This window comes from Bubalus bubalis, chromosome 22 (assembly GCF_019923935.1).
Source record: "Bubalus bubalis isolate 160015118507 breed Murrah chromosome 22, NDDB_SH_1, whole genome shotgun sequence".
Classification (NCBI taxonomy): Eukaryota; Metazoa; Chordata; class Mammalia; order Artiodactyla; family Bovidae; genus Bubalus; species Bubalus bubalis.
The window spans coordinates 20,833,522-20,851,758 of record NC_059178.1 but is presented as its reverse complement, the minus strand read 5'-3'; the positions used below and the strand labels follow the sequence as shown (position 1 = coordinate 20,851,758).

At 47.5% G+C, this 18,237-nt stretch overlaps 1 protein-coding gene and 1 long non-coding RNA gene across 10 annotated transcripts in view; one reads left to right on the top strand and one right to left on the bottom strand.

Moving 5' to 3' along the window:
• Nucleotides 1-18,237, top strand: part of MTCL1 (microtubule crosslinking factor 1) — a 113,062-nt gene that overhangs the window by 84,205 nt on the left and 10,620 nt on the right. For 6 of the 7 annotated variants that reach the window (XM_044934615.2, XM_025273689.3, XM_025273688.3 and 3 more), the window contains 3 exons: nucleotides 172-357; nucleotides 9,659-9,826; nucleotides 13,536-13,790. In XM_044934615.2, coding sequence (XP_044790550.2) covers nucleotides 172-357; nucleotides 9,659-9,826; nucleotides 13,536-13,790 — 609 coding nt within the window. Of the gene's footprint in view, nucleotides 1-171; nucleotides 358-9,658; nucleotides 9,827-13,535; nucleotides 13,791-16,068; nucleotides 17,318-18,237 lie in introns of those variants that run through there. The other variant, XM_044934614.2, reaches the window with a different exon arrangement.
• The window catches only part of LOC112581451, an 84,395-nt gene continuing 68,686 nt past the window's right edge, over nucleotides 2,529-18,237 (bottom strand). The window contains exons 3-4 of one of the 3 annotated variants that reach the window (XR_006547721.2): nucleotides 17,501-17,857; nucleotides 2,529-2,634 (exon numbers count right to left, since the gene is read on the bottom strand). This is a non-coding gene — a long non-coding RNA (uncharacterized LOC112581451). Of the gene's footprint in view, nucleotides 2,635-13,783; nucleotides 14,252-17,500; nucleotides 17,858-18,237 lie in introns of those variants that run through there. The other 2 variants (XR_003106024.3, XR_006547720.2) reach the window with 2 other exon arrangements.

The following is an 18,237-nucleotide window of genomic DNA, read 5'->3' as shown; positions in this document are numbered from 1 at the left end:
TAGATGGAGAAAGTGGCCAATGAGTGAAGTGGTCACTATGAGCCTCCTAGGGAGAGAGGGCTGAGAAGTGAAGTTGTGATAACCCCAGAAGTGGGTGATGAACCTCAGGCATTAAAACTTAGGCTGAGGGCAGAAGAATTCAGCTGTGATTGTCCCCTCCTGCCATTTCAGAGCGAGCTTCCAGAGACCTTCCCCAGGCTCGGGGAGCTTGGCGTCCAGGGGGACACAAAGGTGGACAGTCCAGACGGAGACGACGATGGGCCAAGCTGTGGCTTTTCCCTGGGAGAGCGCTCTCCGCAGATGGGTGACCACGGGTCGCGGCTGCAGCCCACCGATGGGGGGCAGCTCTACAGGCAGGTGGGTGCTGGTCTCAGCTCCTCAATTCTCCCTGCACTGGGAGAAAAGGCCCCCTAGCCTGCCCGTCATCTGTTCACACGCTGGTGTTCCCAGGGGCAGAGAGCTCTGGTTTGCTTGGCTTATTCACATACATGGGACATAGTAAGGGCACGTCGATTGAGTCCCCTCAAGGCCAGTGAATGTGCCTCAGGAAGAGGAGAAAACAGCACTGGATAGGGTGGCCCGTGTCTTATATAGAGGGTGACCACTCTTCCAAGGAGATGGTGCCCTCATCACCCCACATAGGGCTTTGTTGTTTGCTGGCGGGCAACGTAACACAGGAGGAAAAGCAAGTTTGTTTGTCTTTTTATCTCCAAATGTGTATGAAGTATTTCATGTTGTTTTTAAGCTACACAAAACATAATGTCCCCAGTACAAATACTGGATGACACTTGAAGCAAAAATGAAAGCGTGTGTAAAGAGAAGTGAGGTTTCCGTGTAGAACCTTAAGTAACTATCAGTGTTCCCAAAAGCCCCGTTTATCTTTATAAGCAAACAGGCCCCTACTGGATAAGCCAAGAGATGCTCTGGGTGCCCCAGGTTGGTTGTGCTTTTCTGCAAAACGGAAGCTGTGATGGGTTTGGAGTGCCGGGATCCTGCCTGCAAGGCTAAAACTTTTTTGCTCCTGGGCTTCCTGGCCTGAGACTCTCCTGACCTCATGTTGCTTTTTTGAGTGTCTGGCAGGGAGAGCCTGGATCTGGGGTTAGGCGCAGGGTGGGGTGACCCCAGGTGCAGCTGCAGGCGCCCCATCACAGCCAGTCTGGGCCCTCCCTGCACACCGCACTCCACAGCTGCAGCCTCTCCTTCTGCCCAGAGCATGTGTGTGTGTGTCGGGGCGGGGGGGTTAGGATGGTTAGGACGGCAGCAGAGCATGAGCTCAGGTCAGATGAGGAAAGTGACGCCTCCCTAGCTCACACCTGGGGGAGCGTTCCCCCTTTCCCCACCTTCTCTCTGTATACAACTCAGATTTTCACAGTTGAAGTCCTGATTTCTACGCATAACTTCACCCTTCATTCTCCCAGAATAACAGGACTCAAGAAAGAGGTTATATTTTCAAAAGAACTTTTAATTACCATTATTAGGAAGTCTGTCATGAGGCCATTGGAGAGATTTTTTAGCTCATGGAATGAATTTTCCAGCAAAGATCTAGTTAAAAAATAAAATGCTCCTTTGCAGAACATCCCCCAAAATCGACCAGTTTTATTAGTTTTTAAAAGCGGTGCTGTCGGGCAGTCCCATGGTATTATCTGTGACTTACATAGAATTCCTCATTGGCTGCTTAGCCACAGACCCGCTGCCTCCGAGAGCACGTGTCGGGTGTTTCCCATGTGCGCATCCAAATGCTTTGGGAAAGGGGGAAAATATAACAGCTGGTTTCCCAAACAATAATCATGGAAGATTTTCCCTGTGAGGTGGAGACCTATGGAAAGTCACTCAGCTGGAACCTCCTGTTCTGTGCATCTTAACGTCATCTTTGCTGCTGCCTCCTTCCATCATTCATGTCTCAGCATTTCCGCTTGAAAGTGGAGGTGGACCATTGTGTTCCCGCTTTGTACACAGGCATGCAGATGGGCTAATGGGGGTGGCGTCCACATGGGCAGAATCAGATCTGCCTTTAACGGGCCCCTCTGCCCATGGCAGTCCAGTGCACGAGGCCATCCATCTGAGGACACAAGATTAATGACCTCTACTGTAAGCGACAGCTGGCGCCCGGCAGTGCACTTCTTGGGAGGGAGGTCTGTCCATCCTGTACCAGCCAGGCAGCCTGGACGTGGGAGCTGGGCACGTGTCAAGCCGCACCCGCCTCAGAAACTCCGAGGGCCTCCCAAGGCGATAAGCAGAGTGGGAAATGTGGCCTGACTTCTTTCCCAAGGATAAATTAGCAGGGGACAGAATTTCCCAGGCCTTGCCTTGTGTCACAGTGAACAGTCTTACAGCTGAACAGGGTGGATGGCAACATTTATCATGTCAAAGGAGGTTTAAAAAAATTGCATGTATCAAGTCAGCGTTGGAAATACTTCATTAAAAACCATCGGACTGGAAAGTGGCTCTGCGAACATTCCCCACAGACTGAATGGGCAGCAGGGACCCGCCTGTCCTGGAGGCAGTGAGCACTTGGAGTTCACCAGCCTTCTGCAGGGTCCCGGGCCGGGGACAAGCACCAAGATGCCTGCAACTGCGTTGAGCCTCTGGGGCCAGCACCACTACAGCCAAGTATGCCTTTGATGGTAGTAATTCCTGAAATCAGGTTTTTAAACACAGGGTGGTTAACAGTGCCAGAAGTATGACCCTGGGGTTCCAACAGCCAGTCTTCCCACAATTGGATTAAGTCATTACAAGAAAAGTTACTTTTTCATTCAGGGATGTGACATAATACTCTTTTTTAAAGCGTCTAAGTGTAAGTGTGGAGAGGGCAATCTAATGCAATTATGAAAAAATTAAAAGTGTTTAGTCGCCCAGTTGTGTCTGACTCTTTGCAACTCCATGGACTATAGCCTGCCGGCTCCTCAGTCCATGGAATTCTCCAGGCAAGAATACTGGAGTGGGTTGCCATGTCCTTCTCCAGGGGATCTTACTGACCCAGGGATCGAACCCAGGTCTCTTGCATTGCAGGCAGATCCTTCACCATTTACTATGTTTTGTGTTCAAATCTTCAAGTCTTCAACTGCCACTGGTCCCTGAGGGCCCTCCTCAGGATCCAGCCTGAGGACTAGGGGCAGTCTATTCCCTGGGCCTTTGTCACTGACCTGGGACTCGGAGGCCCCCCAGATCAAAGCCAGCCTTTCCCTGTAGACAGAGTGCCTTTGGCTCCAGGGCCTCCTGGGCCTGCACTCACCTGGTGCCCAGTAGCCTACTTGCTGGCAGCCCATTCTTTCTACTCTGCCCAAGATACAGAAACTTCCAGAAACAGCACTTCCACACATCTGATTTTATATTTTAAATAAGAAGGCAATCCTCTTGAGCCTTGATAGCTTTTATGTTTCACTTTCATATGTTGCACCAGATTCATTCTTCAGACTCTGTAACTTTATAGCCTCACCTAATAGACATGCAACTCTGTGGAAGTAACCTGACCAGAGTTTATGATTAGGAAGCACTTTATTTTTGCTGTTTATTTTTTTTCCTGTTACTGTGAAAGTAGCACGTGTTCAGGGCGTGGAAAGTCACCAGTAACAAAAGGTTCCTGAGGAAATACTCTCGGCCCCAGCCCTACCTCCCCGACCTACCTGTGGGTGGCAGGTAGTTTGTGACACACCTTTCCAAGTGTTGTGGCACAAGCTCTGATACACTAATGAGCTTGCCAGTAATCAGTTCACTCTTCCCATCTGGCCACTTGACTTCCCATCACACTTGCCCACTTGCCCTTCCATCACACTTTGAAGCCTTGGCAACAGTTCTGGGTCTATACCTGTTCAATCTGTGTCCATATGTCCTCTCACACACCCACCTTTACTCTTCCGAGGCCTTCAGTGAAAATGATGGGAGACCTGCAGGCATGGAGTCTGCCTGGTCCAGGTCACCCAGTGTATTCGCAGCCAGTGGACACATGAGTTCTGGCCACAGATCAGTCCATCATCTCTGCAAGCTTCCTTCAGAGATTATATTTTCATAGCCAGTCTTTAATGACTCATTCTCCTTTATCTGTGGGGATGATGGTTTTAGAAAAGAATCTTTAATCTATGTAATAATGAAGATAAGAATGACAAATGGCTTACTTGTTAAAATGTTGCTGGATTAAAATATTGTAGGGGTTCCTAGGTGGCGCAATGGTAAAGACTGCCTGCCAATGCAGGAGACAGAAGAGATGCAGGTTCGACCCTGGGTCAGGAAGATCCCCTGAAGTAGGAAATGGCTATCCACACCAGTCTTCTTGCCTGGAGAATCCCATGGACAGAGGAGCCTGGCGGGCTACAGTCTCTGGAGGGTTGCAGTTGGACGTGACTGAGAGACCAAGCACACACAGATATGTAAAGATAATCTCAGTAAAGGATGACTTGGCACCCATGCTGGTGAAGGAGTTACTTTTATTGAACCTGCAAGAGGCCCCCCGCCTTATGTGTGTCAAATAGGAACTATGCATGGGTGTGTATGTGGAAGTGGGCGGCGGGTGGTCAGGGCAGCCAACCACAGCATTACAGGACTCTGCCTAAGTGAGGATAAGGCAGAGGCCAGCACCTCTATTGTGACTGACTTTTTGTGGGTCAGCCCATAGCAGCAGGTCAGTACCTCTGTTCCAATTTTAGATTACACCCATCTCTAAAGTCAGTGGCTCTGATGCAGCAGAGTGGTTGATGTTAAGTATAGCTTTCACAGAATTACTTATGTGCATGTCTTAGAAATCTTAAGCAAAAGTGAGTCTATAAAATAGCTGGTGTTTCCTCACCAACTGATCTGCTACCTATCTCTAAACTTATTTTAAATTTCCATTAACATGTGTCCTATAATTGGATAGGGCTTCCCTGATAGCTCAGTTGGTCAAGAATCTGCCTGCAATGCAGGAGATCCTGGTTTGATTCCTGGGTCAGGAAGATCTTCTAGAGAAGGGACAGGCTACCCACTCCAGTATTCTTGGGCTTCCCTTGTGGCTCAGCTGGTAAAGAATCCGCCTGCAATGTAGGACACCTGGGTTCGATCCCTGGGTTGGGAAGATTCCCTGGAGGAGGAAAAGGCTACCCATTCCAGTATTCTGGCCTAGAGAATTCCATGGACTCTATAGTCCATGGGGTCACAAAGAGTCAGACACAACTGAGTGACTTTCACTTATAATTGGATAACAGTCCTACTGGCCAAAGCCCAAACTTGAACCTGTTATTTTAACACTTTATAGCACAAACTCCTGATGCCAAATGGAGGCTTATTCAAGCTTGAAAGGGCTGAAATGTCCTTAGAATTGAGAAAGAAATTGTGGAAACATTTTATCTTGCTGCTTTGTAAGATGACCAATAAGCCTCTTGATGAAAGTGAAAGAGGAGAGTGAAAAAGTTGGCTTAAAGCTCAACATTCAGAAAACGAAGATCATGGCATCTGGTCCCATCACTTCATGGGAAATAGATGGGGAAACGGTGGAAACAGTGTCAGACTTTTTTTTTTGGGGGGGGGGGGGCTCCAAAATCACTGCAGATGGTGATTGCAGCCATGAAATTAGAAGATGCTTACTCCTTGGAAGGAAAGTTATGACCAACCTAGATAGCATATTCAAAAGCAGAGATATTACTTTGCCAACAAAGGTCCGTCTAGTCAAGGCTATGGTTTTTCCAGTGGTCATGTATGGATGTGAGAGTTGGACTATGAAGAAAGCTGAGCACTGAAAAATTGATGCTTTTGAACTGTGGTGTTGGAGAAGACTCTTGAGAGTCCCTTGGACTGCAAGGAGATCCAACCACTCCATCCTAAAGGAGATCAGTCCTAGGTGTTCACTGGAAGGACTGATGCTGAAGCTGAAACTCCAGTACTTTGGCCACCTCATGCGAAGAGTTGACTCATTGGAAAAGACTCTGATGCTGGGAGGGATTGGGGGCAGGAGGAGAAGGAGACGACAGAGGATGAGATGGCTGGATGGCATCACCGACTCGATGGACATGAGTTTGAGTGAACTCCGGGAGTTGGTGATGGACAGGGAGGCCTGGCGTGCTGTGATTCATGGGGTCGCAAAGAGGCGGACATGACTGAGTGATTGAACTGAAAGAAATTGGGAAGTTGGCCTTTTTAATTACGATTGCCCATACTTACCAGAAGGGCTTCTCTGGTGGCTCAGAGGGTAAGGCGTCTGCCTGCAATGCAGAAGACCTGGGTTTGATCCCCTGGAGAAGGAAATGGCAACCCACTCCAGTACTCTTGCCTGGAAAATGCCATGGAGGAAGGAGCCTGGTAGGCTACAGTCAATGGGATCACAAACAGTCGTACACGACTGAGCAATTTCACTTTTTGTATACTTACCAGATATATAAGCTAAAAGGTTATAGAGCTCAGCACCTGGCACAGAAAGTTCTGAAAGCTCTGTATCTAAGATGAATGACTTTCACCTGAAGACCTAGTCTCGATTCCATCCTTGATTTGGGTCTTTCTACCAAAAATATAGCCCAGCAAACGGCCACCACTGGGAGAAGTGAGAATAACAACTTCTAGATGTTCTTTCAGGAGGGCTACTGTTATTCCCCTTGATGTGGGGAATGGAGTTTGCTTCACAGAGATTAGCCATCTTTGTTCGTTTATTTTTGGGTGTGCTGGATCTTCATTGCAGCAAGGAGGGGCTACTCTCTAGCTGTGGTTGCTCGGGCTTCTCACTGCAGTGGCTGCTCATGTGAAGCACAGGTTCCAGGCACGCGGGCTTCAGCAGTGGCAGCGCTCAGGCTCAGCAGTTGCAGTTCCCAGGCTCTAGAGCACAGGCTCAGTAGTCATGGCACATAGACTTAAGTGCTCTGCAGCCTGTGCCACCTTCCTGGAACCAGGCATCAAACCCATGTCTCCTGTATTGGTGGGCAGATTCTTAACTACTAGACCCCTAGGGAAGCCCTAGATTAGCTATCTTTAAAATTAAGGCTTGGGCAGGGTTATGCTGCCAGAATTCACATATGCTGGCAGGCTTGTCCAGTCTTGGGTAGCACAGGCAGACCTGGATTGCAGTCAGGCTCCACGCTTCCTCGTGGCCAGCTGGGTTCCCCGTTGCTGTGGGTCCTCCCCTGTGACAAGGGCATGTGCCAGCGTGCACTCAGGCTCGATGTGAGATGCAAGCACTGCCCTGTAGGTGAAGGATCATCACACCCCTGGCCCACTGGAAACCACTAGTGTTAATCACCGTCACTGGGTTTCTGTGTGTTTAACAGTCAATTGGAAGGATCAGTGCCTATCTATGGCTCATTCAGGGTCTTCAGAAGTTTTCTCTTGGACATAGTTCTTGCCGTTGTTCTCCAGTGGCAGAACTAGGTTGGCTGCGTGCCAGGCCACAAGCTGTGCCCAGGTGACTATGGTAACAGGGACCAATAGCATCGATTCTCTGGGCTCTTGTCCCCTTTGGCCACCTTCACCCCAAAGCAAGTTTGAGCTTATCCCATGATGATTAAATATAGTATTGGTATAACAGGACATTATGTTGATTGCTCTGGCCCAAATGTGCATGAAAACATTAAGGCTTGATTTTATTTAATCTGATATCTATTAATGCCAAAAAGTACTTACTTCCAGCAGAAGCAAAATTTTAATCTGCAAAAGGACAGTCACGTGAACCCTGCTTTCAAGGAGCACAAAATTCTGGTCCTGATGTTGTCAGCGCTGTTAGAGAAGAACCCCAAAGCTGACCACATACATGACTTGTGGTTCATAGGAAAGTACTGATCACATGTGATTTATTATGTGGTTTTCTGCTTTTTCTTCAATGAAACAGAGACAGCTGCTCCGAAGTTTGGATAAAAATTATTACCGTGATTTATGTTTAAAATAGTTTGACTTAAAAAGTAGTAATTTTTTAAAAATCTAAAATCCAATGATGAAAAATCAAATCTACCATACAATAAACATAATTTTTTAGCAAACAAATTCTATACTTAGGAAGATGTATATTTGTGAAAAGACTAACACCTCACTCATACATACCTTTAAATATTTTCGGTGTAGAGTTTAAAGAAACTTCTGCATTGATTACAGTTTCACACATTTTTATGAATATCTTGTTGAGAACAGTGGTAATTTACTTATATTCTGATAGTTGGAAAGAACATACAGGATTTTTAGAAGGTTTTCTATTTGCCAAGTTTTGCAAATGTTAACTGAATTGTACTCTCAGTTAAAAGTGAAAATTGGTTTTCATGGTGAGGAAAATCAAGGAGCAATAAATGCTAACAGACCTTTTCACCTGACCAAAAGTCTACTGTATCTAATACTAAAACTTTTCATATAAATTATGGAGAAAACTATGGTGTTTTCAGTGATAAAGTTCATGTTAAGGAATTTCTCTTTTCTAACATCCAAACATATATCCAGAGTATCACAAATTCTTCCCAAGCATGGCTAACCATTTTTGCATATGTACATGTGTGTTTCATCGATTGACTAGATGGTTTTAAAAGCATGATTGACTCTCAAGCTGATGGGCGAGAGAAGGCTGCTGGGCATGCAGATCCCAGGCTTGCTGCCCTGGGACGGGAGGTTTACCAAGGAGGGGGGATTCTTCTGAACATGAGGGGCTCTGTCTTCCCATGGTACAGAGTGCCTCTGGCAGGACTGAGAGAGCTTTTAAGTCCTCCTGTCTCATAAATATGCCAAAGAGGATTGCCTTGAGACCATTCAGGGAGCTAGCAACGGGCTTTAGGTGTTCTCCGTCTGGTTTGTAGAGATGGACTGATGTGGCTTTTATTATCCAGGTACCATCATTGATTCAGGGTGTATTAATTCATTTGGACAAACCTTCTGATATAATGCCCATGCTGAAGCGTACTGAGATAGCAATCATGGTTTTGAAATGTGTGTTCATAGAACTAAATAGGTATTATTGGAAAATACAAAATCTTTTAAGTTAGGTAGAGCAGGTTAGTAATAAGAATCCATTCTTCATTATCAGACCTGTTTGCATGCTTCCATGACCTGAGCACCAGAAATGTGGGAGGTGGTCAGCCTTTGACAACTTGGAGGTGGGGGGGCAGGGGAGGCACAAGATAAACAAGTAGTTAGAGTCGTTATTCCTGCCATTAGTGAGCAGAAAAGAGATTCTGGGCAGTGACTGTATTTCGAGGGAGAACAAGGAAGCCTTCACCCGCATGTTAAGCCTTTACTTTTGGTTTTAACTGTTAGACCTAAAAGTCACCCCCACCCCATGACTCTGCTTTTTTGCATATATGACCTCTCAGTAACTACAAATCGGAGACTAACCACCACATTGATGAGACACACGAGCCCTTTGTTAATTCCCTCTGGCTCAACAGCTGGCACTCCAGTGACAGCACACAGAGCTGAGTTGATCTCGTTACTCCTGTTGTCAACCAGGGCTGTGAGGTCTGAAGTCATGCAGAGCATCCTGGCAGCCCTGGCTCGGTTCCCCTCGCCTCCCTCTGCTTCTTCCCATCTCTGCTTCAGGTGTCCGTGGTACCAGCCTCCTCATCCAAGGAGCCCTTAGCAGCATCGGCCCAGTAGCCCTCGAGCAGCCAGGGGACCCACTCTCCCCCTAACTGTGCAGATTCCCACCATAGCCCCAAACCAGCCCCCCTCCCTTGCTGGCCAGGCCCCTGTCCTCACCCTCATGAGATGCAGAGCTGCCCTCGTGTCCCCACAGGTGTCAGAGACCCAGCCGCTGTTCTGCGCGCTCAAGGCACTGCTTGAGGAGCTGCGCGCAGAGCTGCGGGAGGACGCGCGTGCACGCCAGCGGCTGCAGCAGCAATACGCGGGTGACAAGGCCGCCTGGGATGTGGAGTGGGCCGCGCTCACATGCCGCCTGGAGCAGGTACGGCCTGGCCTCCTCTCCAACCGCGGGGAGGGTCTGGATCCCAGGGCCTGGCTGGGAAAGGAGGGCGAGGAGAAACCCGCAGCAACGGCCTCGGGCACCTGGGAGGTCCCCCGCCTTCCTGTGGTGCCATCCTTCCCTCTTCTTCCCTCTCCCAAGGTGTGAAACACGGCCCCCACCCAGCAGTGTTTCAAAAGCAGCATCTGTTTCCCCATTCTGTGTAGAACAAGGTTGTCTCTTTTTTATTATCCAGTTTAAACTAAAAGCAGAGTTCACCCATTCCCTACTCACTTCCCCCTGGCAGGTCCTTATCTGTTCAGTGTTATCTATGAGCTTGGTTTCATCTGTTTACTTATAGATTTCCACATCTACTTCTGATCACACAGTATTTATCTCTCTCTGATTTCAATTAGCATAAAGCCCTTGAGTTCCACCCACTGTTGCTGCAAATGGCATGATTTTGTTCTTTTTCACCACTGAGTAGTATCCCATTGTATATATATATATATGTACCACATCTTCTTTATCCATTCATTCATCCATGAACATTTACATTGCTTCTGTAAATGGTGCTGCTGGGAACATGGGGGTGCAGGTGTCTCCTCGCATTGAGTGTTTTCTTTTCCTTCAGGTAACAGATAATTGAAAAAATGCTCTGTTATTGATCCTCAGGGAAATGCAAATCAAGACCACAATGAGCTGTCACCTCACAGCTGTTGGAGTGGCCCTTATCAGAAAGACTAGAAATAGCGAATGTTGGTGGGGAGAAAGGAGCAAGGATGTCCTTAGTGCCACCAAAGCCTGACCAGCATGAAATGGTGAGCAGTACACGGCCATCATTCAGACAGAAGCAAAGAAAAGGCAGATGGTGGTTTTGTTATCTCTAAAAAAAAACAAATGAATGCTTTCCATTAGATTTCTCCCAGTGCTGGGAAGACCTTGTAGACCTCCCACTACACGTGCCCTAGAAGTCTGATGAGTCGTGCTGTCCTTATTCACACGGAGAAGTGAAGGCTGGAGGAAGCATGTTGTCTCAGATTGCAGAGGCTTCACTCAGAGTGGAGACGAGAGCACAGCGGAGCACAGGGTCTCAGAGACTTAAGACCACACCCCTGGTCACTAAGATCAGGCTGCACCGGAAATGCTCTTTTCTGTGGGCTTTCTCCCTGGAAACCTTTCAAAGTGGTCACTTTCTGCGTGGTATCTGCTTGCTCAGACTGCTTCTCTGGGTGTCTCCCCACCCCGCCATCATGGTGCGCCATCTCAGATAATCTCTCTTCTGGGCAGATTGTAATCAAGATTTTCTATCAGTTGGCCCCATCATGAGACAAAAAAAAAACTTGCCTGGAAAGAAGACATCTTCTAAATAGTCTTGATAAAAGCTGAGAGGGCTTGTCCTGTCAGAAGACAGCTTTCGCAGTGCCCACAGGTTCACCTGCACTGCCACCTGGCCCACAGGGGCAGAAGTACCAGGCTCTGGAGGGGCCAAGGTACAGCTGCCTCTGCAGGGGCAGCGGCAAAGCACAGCCAGACCAGCGCTCCTGGCCAGGCTGGACAAGGATGCAGCCGCTGACCCAGTTATGAATCCTGCCGACTGCCTGGTAGGAGCGTCTTACTAGATATTCTGTTTATCTTTGTTCACAGCCTGAAGAGCCGGCTGTGGAAGAGAAATGAGTAAGGACGTTCTGATGAGCTGCCTTTAAGCTTACTTTAAAAATATGTTTATGGGGGAAACAGCTAAATATTTTCAGAAATATAAGCATAGCCAAAAAGAGGAGGCATAATCTTTGAAGTAAGCCAGCTTCAAAACATTTCATCTTTGTTTTAGAGGAACCTGGTATCCACCCACACATTTGCTACAAATAAAGCCTCGGAGATAATCACTGAACACCAAGAAGTAAAGCTAGAACTTCAAACCTAGAAGCCAAGTGGGTAATACGTAAAGATTTCATCTTCTGCCCCCAAACTGTTTAAAGTTTCTCAAACATTTGTGGCCTAGGGAACAATGAATGTGGGCTGATGCTAGTGCATTTATAATAGTGCCATCTTTGCCCATTTCCACTTAAATGCAAAACAGCTGAATTCTATCCAGAGGGAAATATTTTCTCTCAGTGGAGGCCATGTTGTGTCAATCCCCAAATCTAATTCCTTCAACTGACTCTGAAGTCAGAGCTTGCTTTGCCAGGGATCCCCCAACAGAGAAGACAGATCCTTAGGGGGTTCTCAGTACAGTGGGAGAGCAGAAAAGGGCCAAAGTTAGTAACAGAGTGATTAAGTGCCCTGCCAGACCTGTACACAGGCTCCCGGGAATGGGAGTGTGCAGGGCACACACCTTAGTCTGCAGGCTCAGGGCAGGGTTGTTTGTGAAAGTCCTGCTTAGAATGAATCTTGGAAGATGAACAGGAGTGGCTACATGGAAAAGGAGAGAAAGGGACATCATGAAGACAGGAGGATGGCACACCCGAGCAGCTGCACCTCACCATGGACGAGTGCAAAGAAGAATGTTCAAAGAATCAAAACACTGATCCTGATTTCGTCATGGGAGTAAAGCATTTTGACCTGCATTTTTAAGAAGTTATTCTGGTATAGAGGTAGAGAATAGATTAGAAACCATTAGAATTGAATAGATTAACATGGGGCCATGGAGGGACTTCAGGGATCTGCTTATCTAGACTAGGAAAAAGGGTATATATTTGTGTTCGTGAATCTTGCACTAAAACTTATCGCATTCACCAACAGTATACACCCAGCTCCCTCCTCCTGTCCTGCACCGCTGCCAGTTCACTTCTGCGCATTCTATAAACACACAGTATGCAGCAACCACCTTTACCTTAGACACTGAGTAGTATTTTAAAGCAATTAAAAATAGAAAATGAGTTATATTTGCATTTATTCAGGATTTCCAGTCATTTCCAGTGTTCTTCATTTTTTGTGTAGATCAAAGTGTTTGCTGGTATATCATTCCATCTGCCTGAAAACGTCCTCGGTCATTTCTTGACATGCAGGTCTGCTGACAGTAATTTTTTTTTAAGTTTCCATTTGTTGAAAAACCTTTATCCCCCTGTATTTCTGAAAGACGCTGCCGAGTACAGAATGCTGGTGGGATCAACATTTCCCCCCTCCAGCCCTTTCACGGTGTTACTCCATTGTCCCCTGACTTGCACAGTTTCCAAGGAGAAGTCTGCTGTCATTCCCATCTTTGTGCCTCCATGGGTGGTTTTTTCTCTGTCTGCCTCCAAGGTTTCCTCTTTGGTTTTCAGCAGTGTGCATGTGGTGTCTAGATGGGAGTTCTTTTGCTTGCTTGTTTGTGGTCTTCAACCTCCTGGGTGCTTGATGTGTGTTTATTACAGACTGCTAGGTTCCATTGCTGCCCTATTACCAGGTTCCACAGAGGGGTGAAGGATGTAGGGATAGACATGTGCCTTCCTTCAAGGAGCTGTACAGCAGAACAGGCAGGAGACATGGTGACTCGAAGTCTGCAAGGGGAACTGAGGAGTGGACTGTGAGAAGCTGGGTGGATTCTCTTATTCACCTGTGTGTGACTCTGTCAGATGTAAGACTTTAAAGACGAAAATTATTTCCTCTGTAAGCTTGGTCAGATCTTGATTTAAACACAATTCCAGGGATAATACATGAATGTGCTGAGGTTTTCTTCACCTAATAATGTGAAACTGTCAGGGACTAAGTTCCCATGTCTTATCCTTGACAGCTGGAAGCAAAGAATGAAAAGAGCTTGGGAGACCCAGGCTCCTGCACCGACAGCAAAGGGGCATTCAGGAAGGAGAGGGAGGTGCAGCAGAAGCTGCTGGCGGATAGTCACAGGCTGGTCATGGACCTGCGCTGGCAGATCCACCACAGCGAGAAGAACTGGAACCGGGAGAAGGTGGAGCTTCTCGACCGCCTGGACCGGGAGCGCCAGGAGTGGGGGCGGCAGGAGAAGGAGATGCTGTGGAGAATTGAACAGGTGAGGGTGCCCCTAGGAGGAACGGGGATGCCTGGCCTGGAAACCAGGGAATTCAGAGGGGAAACTGAAATAGCTCGGGAGTCTCTGCCATACCAGGCTGATCTAGGGCCTTCCAGAGGAAGAGGAAGAAATCCTAGGGGCTCCAGGCTGGAGACCTAGGGTCAGCCCTCCTACAACACAGGTCTTTTCATGCAAAGTCAGTGGGTAACTTTACTCAATGTGTCTGGTTGGGGGTGGGGATAACTTTTTTAAGGTGTTAAAAGACTAAACTTGAAAGACAAGGTTATTTCATATCTTAGAAAGTGATTTCTGCCAAAAAGCAAACTAGCTTTTAAGTCTGCCACTAAAGATGTGGTCACAGTGACTGCTCCAGCTTGAATGGAATTGTTGTCCATTAGTGAAGAAACTGCTGAATTCAGTAGGAAGTCAGGCTGTTTGCACCTGCTGTGGATCTTGCAGAGCTGTGATTAGACAGGACACGGTCAGGGGAGGTGACTGATAGTTCATTATCTTCAACTAAACAAACGATTCAAAAACACAGATGAGTTCAGTGGGAGAGGCAAGTTTTCTGCAGATAATCATTCCCTGCCTTGCGTCAGATGTAGGACAGTTTGCATAACTGTGATCCTGCTTGAGTGGTGCACAAATTAATTTCCACATGAGAACGATGAGAGATTGGGATTCTTTCCAGGCTGGGTTTTGACATCGCATACAATTTCAGCCTGTCACAGTTATAAATTCAGGTGGCCTCAAGGAAATGTATTAATAAGAAACTGAAAGCCGGAAAAATAACCTCATTATTCTTTTACAAATGCCCATGCTGCCTTTTGGAGAAGGCAATGGCACCCCACTCCAGTACTCTTGCCTGGAAAATCCCATGGATGGAGGAGCCTAGTAGGCTGCAGTCCATGGGGTCGCTAAGAGTCAGACACGACTGAGCGACTTCACTTTCACTTTTCACTTTCATGCATTGGAGAAGGCAATGGCACCCCACTCCAGTGTTCTTGCCTGGAGAATCCTAAGGACCGGGGAGCCTGGTGGGCTGCCGTCTATGGGGTCGCACAGAGTCAGACACGACTGAAGTGACTTAGCAGCAGCAGCATGCTGCCTTTTGGAAAATGTGCTGTCTTATTCCTGAGACACGGACCTCTGTTCTGCAGGTGCAATGGCTAAGGTCCGTTTCTGCTTACTGGTGGGGAGGGAGGGTGGAAGTGAGAATTGAAAAGAACCAGGAGCTTTTGGCTCGAGAACCCCTGAGCAGAAGCAAGTGCATTTGCAGATAGAGAGGCCTGACGTCCTTCCTGGGTTTGGTTACTCACACAGCTGAGTCACCCAGACTGATAGGTGATCTGGCTCATTTCAGAATTCCCCAGAGTCTATCAAAGGAAGGTTGGCCACTTCCTGTTTGGCCTAGAATGTGACACTTGAGAAGACTGTCCTGTCTTAAACCCTCGGTGTGCCTGTGCTCCATGCAGAGGATCAGCTGTTGGGTGGGAGTCACGGGGCAGAGGCAGCATGTACTCTGACAAAGTGCTTATAGATTCACCCAGTGTTAATTAACTAGTGTCACGGCTGTTCCAGGCCCCTCCCTGGAGGGTCCCTCCTGCACCCCAGCAAGACCATGGTCATCATCTCTTTGCCTGTCAGCTCTAAGCTCCTTGCTCTTGTCTTGGCTTCATTGTGGATATAACCTTGGATGTAAATGAAGCGAGTCTTTAAGGGCTTCGTTTTACTTTGGGGAATGAGGGTAATTTCTAATAAAGGAACAATTAGTAAGACTTCTGGTGATGTTCACCTTTAAAGAGTTAATGTCCTGGGGATGAGCAGCATTTTAAGACTGTCTTTGGGAAGGTGAGTGAGCAGGGGCTGAAGCCCATTTGCAGCTTGTCACTACTGCCACGGTCCTACCACAATGACGGCCTCAGAACTTTAGTCTTCCAGGTTAACACGTTTGAGCAAATGGACTTGAGTGAGACGTGGGTTCTGGGTGTTCCTTCATCTGTTTCTGAAATCTGTGCTGGACCCCACATATTTGTACCATGAGTTCACTGCTGTTTTTAGAAGAGGGTTTGTTGATGCTTCAGATATACAGTTGTGGCTTTAAAAAATAACTCCAGCCCAGTATTTGACATTTTTTAAATCACAGTACCCAATCCTGAAAATTAGGAAAAGCAGTTAAAGGCATTTTTTATAAAAGGAAACTGACTTGACATGTTTAGCATATGTAGGTCTGTTAGTTATTGTTCGTTCATTTAACTTTTAGCTGCATGTTCCACAGATGAACTGGACATGCAGGCGAGCGCTCTTCATAAAGCATGCCCCTCGATATCTGACCACGTGGTGGGCCGTGTGACCTTGTCTATGATGGCCTAGACAGATGGTGAGAGGAGTAACAGTAAATCCATTTTCCACTGCGAGAACACATGCTTCATACTTGTGCAGTGGCACTGAATTCCTACATGATTTCTGTGCCTCGTGAGGAGTTTTATGTGATGAATGACTGTGGGACTGTGGTAGAGGTCATGTAACACACAGTATCTATTGCATCGGCAGCTCGTCTCTGCCCAGACCTAATGGTGAGGGTTAACTTCTCTGGAGTCACATCACATTTCTCCTGTGAATCATCAGGTCCCAGTTAGCCTGCAGAGGCTCTAGGACTTGGTTCTGTTAAAAACCTGAAGGAAAGCTCCAGCGTCATTCTGTTACTCTTCCAGTGACTTCCTTAAATCAGTTGCCTCTACAGCAAAAACGCCTGTTCTTTTAAAACCTGTGTACAAAGTAATGTTTTTTTTGGAAACAGTTCAGGTAAGGGGACACTCTGAAGGGTGTTTTGCTGCCTGTATTATTTGAAGAAGTGAAGTCACTCAGTCATGTCTTTTTGCAAACCCCATGGACTGTAGCCTACCAGACTCCTCCATGCATGGGATTTTCCAGGTGAAGGTACTGCAGTGGGTTGCCATTTCCTTCTCCAGGGGATCTTCCTGACCCAAGGATCGAACCCAGGTCTTCCGCATTGCAGGCTTTACCGTCTGAGCCACCAGGGAGGTCCCAAGGCACATCATTTAAATATGGTGTTTGCTCTAGAAGTTGTTCTCCTGCAGGATTCTAAGTACAGTAGGTGCTGGTGGCTGGTCTGAAATGACTCTCCTAGGAAACCCTATCCTTTTAAGGGCCTTTTACTCTGTGACAGCACAGCAGAGGCATCTTGGCAGCAGACACCTCCAGCTAAAACCACTCCAGCTCATTTTTAGGGAACCTAACACTTACCAGCTCTAGTGCATGCTGCTCCTGGCTGCCCAGGTTTATTTTTGACACCCCGCTTTGCCAAGTGAGAATGTGCTGGTTTGTAGCTCCCCACTGTAGTTGTTCTCCCCCTCTTCACACGCACCCTCCGTGCACATTTACAGTTTCAGATGTGATTTTAATCTTAATTCTGTGCCTGAAATAGCTTAGAGATGATATGTTGAAACTAAATCACACTGACATACATAGATGAATAATAAAAAGCTTTCCTTTTTAAAAAAAAAGATTTATGGTCTTTGAAAATGACAAAGGACTATGTCAGCGGGGCTGGGGGAGAGCGCAGAGGGTTTTCAGCTGAGCTGATACCTGGGGTGACTTTGCTTGTTCCCTGATTCAACTGGAATGCTGCGTCAAACTCCAGCATTTAAGGTCTGGCTGCTTTCTCCTAAAATAAAGGTGATACCCACCTCAGAAATTACCAGAAATGAGAAGTCCTTTGTCCCCATCGCTCCATATGGCTTTGTTCCCAGTGACACACTTGTGGCTGAAGGCTTGAGTTAGGACACAAGATGTAGTTTGTGACAGAGGCTTTGTTAAAACAGACGCTTTGTAAATGAATGCGCTTCAGAGGGAGGGTCAGTGCTTCTGGCTACCATCTCAGCACTCTGCCGTCCTTGGAGGCGAGTCCAGAGGCAGGCATGGTGGAGTGCGGGAGTGGATTCTGTGAATTTCCCTGCTGCCTCGGGGGAGGAGACAGTGCTGCCTGCACACATGTCCCTGCCCGTCCCCGTGGTTCCATGGGCCCCTCCGGAAGGCCCCTCGCGCTGTGAAGAGATGAGGCATTTATCAGTGTCCCAGGCCCAAGGACTCCCACAGGCCCGAGGGGAGTTGGTGGTAGTCCCCTGATGAACACTGCCCTTTAGGGTGGGCCTGGCCCTGCAGTCCTCTGGCAGTCCCAGAGGGGAGGCACCCATCTTACAGGTGGGGACACTGAGCAAGAGGACTAGCCACATATAGCAGCTCCAGTCTCCTGTGGTTTCCACCTGCTGCTTCCGTTTACCAGGTCAGGGAAAAGTACGACTCCAGCCTATGTGGCTCACATGCTTACTTCTTCTAGTCATACCAGATTTTTAGGCTACCTCTGTAGCTAAATTTTCATCCTCTCAAGCAAAGTGTGAGCTGTTTTCAACACCCAGTGATGGTA